This window comes from Aedes albopictus, chromosome 1 (assembly GCF_035046485.1).
Source record: "Aedes albopictus strain Foshan chromosome 1, AalbF5, whole genome shotgun sequence".
Lineage (NCBI taxonomy): Eukaryota > Metazoa > Arthropoda > Insecta > Diptera > Culicidae > Aedes > Aedes albopictus.
In genome coordinates this window covers 61370266-61376075 of record NC_085136.1, presented here as the reverse complement: position 1 = coordinate 61376075, position 5810 = coordinate 61370266, and the positions used below count along the sequence as shown (strand labels likewise).

General features: G+C 49.6%; 1 protein-coding gene across 1 annotated transcript; it reads left to right on the top strand.

Moving 5' to 3' along the window:
• Positions 1 to 213: 213 nt before the first annotated feature.
• LOC109406870 (uncharacterized) lies at positions 214 to 3421 on the top strand. Its single transcript, XM_062844845.1, has 2 exons — positions 214 to 363; positions 429 to 3421. Exon 2 carries the CDS (start codon positions 483 to 485, stop codon positions 3159 to 3161), a length of 2679 nt encoding a protein of 892 aa, XP_062700829.1. The 5' UTR covers positions 214 to 363; positions 429 to 482; the 3' UTR covers positions 3162 to 3421.
• The last annotated feature ends 2389 nt before the right edge of the window (positions 3422 to 5810 follow it).

Below are 5810 nucleotides of genomic sequence, written 5' to 3'. Positions count from 1 at the left end.
TTTCCTTAAAATGATCCACAAATCGAAGATAATAAGAATGTCCGATTAACACCCAACCTCCCCCCCCCCTTGTGCACGGGCTTGTAATCTGTAAAACAGGGTTTATTCAAGGATTAACTCTGGAATGGAGGATACACAGTGGTATAAAGCATACAACGAGACTAATTTCGACTTGTGCCTCTATCGCACGAAACCGATAATTTCTCCTTATAGCAACAATAATGGTTTGTCGCAGATAAGATGTCTGCTCAGGTTCGAACAAGTGCTCAGCGGTATATGAAATCGATGACATCAGTTTCAATACCGGTGTCGAAGGCGTGGGGATTGCGATTTTTGCTTTGTGTAAAGGAAGAAACAGAACAAGTGAGTATCATTTGTTTCGTATGGAACCTTCTAAAATGCTAACTATTTCAAAAATGATTCTTCAGGTGTGCACCAGACGAGGCTTAATATAGGTATTACAAAGATTTCCGAAGATTAGCATGGAGCACCGCAGTTCTCAGCTGATGTCAGTTCTCCGAACGACTAACGATCCATCGCAGTTTGCTGCTGCGATTCGTGACGGGATAGAAATGGACCTAACTTGCGTGAAAGCCGTTCCGGAAGTGCTGAAGGCGTTGGACATCCACATTCCGAAACTGGTGCTCAACGTTCACGTGGAGAAGGTTGAAACGTACAGGTTTGGCGCAGAGCAACACGACTTCGACGGCGTTGACAGCTGCGTGACAGTAGACTTGGAACTCCGGGACAACCACTACCAGCTACGTGGATCATCGGAACCTGGCATGTCCGAGGGCAATAACTGTCTCTATGCTGCGTTGGCTACGGCGATTCCGCAGCTTTCAAACACATCTGCCGAAGATTTCCGACGCCGGATGGCTGACTGTATTGAAACCAATACGGAAACTCGACGATACATCCAGCTTGGTCACCACCATGCCCTTCTGCAAAGTGGTATATTTGGGGGCATGGTCCTTCGCCGTAGATCCAGATCAACTCACGAAGATCTCTCCAGGGTAACTTCAGCTAAAGAACATCTGTTGGCACGATTTGAAGCCATATTCGATATGGCTGGCCTGGTTCAACACTACGCAGACTATCTGCGTATAGATCGTAGTGAAGTTCTGCGTGCAGGTCCTAGCCAATATCAGGATAGAAGCAGCTCCGATCCAAAGTTACATGCTGCCCATGTAACTAGAGTTCAAATATCCCAGAGAGTAGAAGATAACGAACAGAGCCTCATTCTGGTGGATTACTTGAAAACTCAAGTAGGACATACTCATCTCGTGGAGAAATGGGCGAACGTGTGGGGCGGTGTAGCACAGGACATCGACTTACTACAAGTCAGTTTGATAGGTTTGTTAGAAGAGGTAGACTTTTTTCAAAATCCTCCAGGCTTAACACAGGGCTTTGAGAATGATCGATTGAAGCTTCGAATTCTCAAAATCAACAGACAACTACACAGAAGAGAAGCATCAAAAATCACTCTTCCGGACACAACTACAGCAACCGCAATTGCTGAAATCTGCAGGCAAGTCTTCGCCAATGTATTACACCGAGCGATCAAGACCATGAAAACTGAATGCTTTAGAAACGTACTCCGCGACGTTCACGATTCGATAACAGCGAAGGATGCTGACGAACTGCTGAAGCCAGGCCAGAAAGTTGTGGACTTCGTTCGACTGGTACAACAGCATTGTGCCAAAACTGGCGGAGGTAGAATCACCTATGCGAATGCAGGAACTGTCGTTGTCCGGAGTAGTGGAGAGGGAATTGAGGCTCACAGCGGCATTGAGGGTGGTAGCAGTGGTATCAGCGTTGAAAATGTCTGTGACATTCGGTGTAGTTCTGGTGGAGAAGAAACACGTAACATTGCTGATGATGACGATACGGATTGCTTGTTGATAGACGAGGAAGAAGATGAAGGTAGAGGAGTTGATGGAGAAGATGAAGTGGCGATGGAATGCGAGAGTACGGAGAATGCAAGAATGTATGAAGCGGATGGAAATCACGAAATGGTGCAAGATTGCGGTCAGGAGGGTTCACGAATCCGCAAAAGAGTGCACGAAAAGGACTACGAAGAGGAACACGGAGGAAAGCGCCAGAAGGATTGCGCAAATGGGGACGAAGAGAGACTGGATGATAAGCGGGAGCGGGAGCGCCAATTGGAACACGAAAAGGAACGCATCAGGGAGCAGAATAGGGAACGGGAGAGGGAGCGAGACAGAGAACGCGAAAGGGAACGCGAGAAGGAGCGGGAGAGAGATCGCGATAGAAAACGTGACAAGGAACGGAAGCTGCAGCGAGATAGAGAGCGATATAGGGAGCAGGAAAGGAACAGCGAAATACAGCGTCAGATCGAACGCAAAATGGAGCGCGAGAGGATGCTGCTTCAAAGCGAACGCGAGATGGAGTGTGAGAGAGCGCGTGAAAGGGAACGCGAGAAGGAGCGTGAAACAGCACGAGACAGGGATCGCGAAAGGGAACGTGAAAGGATGCGTCAGATTGAGTGCAACATGTGTGAGGGGAAGCTGATGCTACAGACCGAGCGTGAGAGGATGCGTGAGAAAGAACGAATGACAGAGAATGAGTGGGAACACAAAAGGAAGCGAGAGAAGGAAAAAGAAAGGGAGCGTGAAAGAGAGCGCGAGTGGGAACGAGAGAAAGAACGTGTCATGAAGCGCTACATGGAGCGGGAATGGGAACGGAAGAGAGAGCGCGAGAGAGAACGAGTGAGGGAAAGCGAAAGAAAATGCTTCACTCTACGCTTAAAGGAGTGCGAGGTAGAGCGCCAGAAAAAGCGCAAGATGGAGCACGAGAGGGGGTGTGAGAGAGCGCGCGAAAGAGAACACGAGAAGGAACGTGAGAGAGAACAAGACTGGCAGTACGAAAGAGAACGTGGAATAAAGCAGCAAATTGAATGCGCAATTGAGTGGATGATGCTGCAGATCGAGCAAGAGAGGGTGCGTGAGAAAGAACGCGAGATAGAGAGTGGATGGGAACACGGAAGAGAACGAGAGATGGGGCGATATTGGGTGAGCGAAAGGGAATGCGTAGAAGAGCGCGAGAGAGAACGTGATAGGGAGCGTGAGAGAATGCGCCTCATTGAATCACTATCCGAGGAAATAATGAGACGAGAGATGAAGCTAGAGAGGGAATGACAGGGAACGCGAAGGGGAGTGTGATAAGATGCACGAGATAGCACAGGATATGGAGCGTGAAAGGGTACGCGAGAAGATTGATCAAGTGCATCGCAAACAGAAGAAGCTCCAATAATGAATACGAGGAAAGAAAGCATCGTAAAAAGAAGCGCGCGATGGGAACTTTGATGGATGCCTTGAAGATAATCATATGGTATGGTAGTATGGTTTGAACGTACAAATATACAAATAACAATACAGTTAGTGGAAAAGTTCAAATATTTACAGATTTTTTTTTTTTGAAACAACGTTTAATGATGACATCTCCGCTTATTTTTTTTTCTTCGATTCCGCTTCGCCAGCATTTCTACTTCTCCAAGCGTCTCTTCCATTACCGTCAACACGACGTCGTCTGCGAAGCCCACAATGACGACTCCTTTGGGAAGTTTTAACGACAGTACGCCGTTGTACATGGCATTCCAGAGCGTTGGGCCGAGTATGGACCCTTGTGGAACACCTGCCGTTACTTCTATAGACCTCTGCCCTTCTCATACACCAGTATCCTGTTCTGGAAGTAGCTCCGTAGAATCTGGCACAGATAATCCCAGCTGGCACTGTTAAACGCATTTTTGACGTCTATCGTTACCACAGCGCAGAATCGATCACCTCTTCGTTTTTTCTTGGACGCCTTCTGGGCATTCTCGATGACTACCCGAATCGCATCCACCGTCGATTTTCCCTTACGGAATCCGAATTGCATCGCTGACAGTCCCCTCTCACTTTCGGCGTATTCTGTCAACCTGTTAAGGATGACCTTCTCTAACAGTTTTCCTAGGGTATCCAGCAGGCAGATCGGTCTATACGATCCTGGGTCCCCCGGCGGCTTTCCTGGTTTCGGTAGAAGCACCAACTTTTGAACCTTCCAACCATCTGGGAAGTAGCTTTCATCCAGGCATTTTTGGAGCACCATCCTGATCATGTCCGGAAACGCCAATATTGCCGTTCTAACTGCTACGTTCGGGATCCCATCCGAATCGGGAGCTTTCCCGATCTTGAGCCCCTTCGCAATTACCAGCAACTCTGCATTGGATATCCGAGCACCTTCGTTGGGTTCTTCTGCATTCTCTGCGTATGGTGTGGGCGGCCAAAACGTTGGGCCATGGAGCGGAAAAAGACCTTCCACGATCCTCCTTAGTTTGTCCGGGCACATTTCCACGGGAACTGCTGGACCATTGGGCTTCGATACCACGATTCGGTACGCGTTGCCCCAGGGGTTGGCGTCGACTTCTCGACACAAGTCTTTGTAGCACTAGCAGTTCGACTTACTCAGCCTTATCTCGCGTTTAAGAGCGGCTCGAGCTCCCCGAAAAACTGTTCGCCTTGCTTCTCTCTCAGCTTCATTTCTGGCCCTCTGAGAGCGTCTCCTAGCACGGAGGTACTGATCGTCGCGTTCCACCAATACGCTGGCCGTCTTCTGTTTCTGGGCTCTATCTTCCTCGGCATTGCTATGTCGCATGCCGTAACAATCGCTTCCGTTAGTTCACCTGCATCAAGGGCTGCACTGCTGTATGTGCGCAGCGCCTCGACAAAGACCTCCTTGTCGAAGTCTTTCGTCTTCCACCTTCGTTCGCATGTTCGCGTTCTCCACGTCGAAGTAGAGGCTCGCCGGCCAATGCTGTAGAGGATCGCCTGGTGATCGCTGTTGGACTACTCCTCACTGACTCTCCAGTTCATGTCTTCCGTTAGCGACGGACTACAGAACGTAACATCGATGATGGATTCCCGGCCGTCTCTGCGGAATGTACTGGTAATACCATCGTTGCAAAGCCTCACATCCAGCTTCGCCAGGGCTTCCAGTAGGCTATACCCCCTAGCATGAGCTTACTAGGTGAGCCTACTACCCCATTCCACGGCCCAGGCGTTGAAATCTCCTCCGATGACTACCGGCTTCCGCCCGACCAGCATCCAACATCCTGTTGTACTCTTCATCTGACCACCTTGGAAGTGCATAGCAACTGCAAACGAAGACTCCATTAATTTTGGCAACCACAAAGTCTTCGTATGAACACTCGATCACTTCTTGAATGGGGAATCTACCCATCACCTGTATGGCCGCTATCTGGGATCTGTCCGTCACCCAATTGCCGTTCTCAGGGGGCACCCGATACGGCTCTGCGATGATTGCAACATCGCATTTAGTCTCTGTTGTCGACTGCCGCAACAGTTGCTGTGCGACGTCGCAATGATTGAGGTTAATTTGGGTTATCTCAATCATTGTTGACCTGCCTTCGCCTTTTTATAGGCCGGGCATTGAAAGCCTCCCGTCTTATGGTCGTTTCCGTCCTCCGGTTACACAGCATGCACTTGGGTTGGCTCGTGCAGTCCCGAGCAACGTGGCCGTTTCCACCGCAACTCCAGCATCGTCCGGACCTGTCGGGGCCCTTGCAATTTCTCGCCTGATGACCAAACTCCATGCTTTTAAAGCAACGCTCGGGGAGCCAGTCGCAACGAGCACTCCGCCCATTGAACTTTTACCTTGCCAGTTGCCACCAGCTTATTGGAATTATCCACAGGCAATCGGATTGCCGCCGTCTGAGTGCCTCCATACGACTTCCTTATCCGAATTACCATCGGCCCTTCGACGTTGCACTGCTCCTTCAATGCGCGTTT

Excerpts from the sequence above, each read along its gene's own strand:
- LOC109406870 (XM_062844845.1), top strand. The coding sequence starts at position 483 with ATGGAGCACCGCAGTTCTCAGCTGATGTCAGTTCTCCGAACGACTAAC.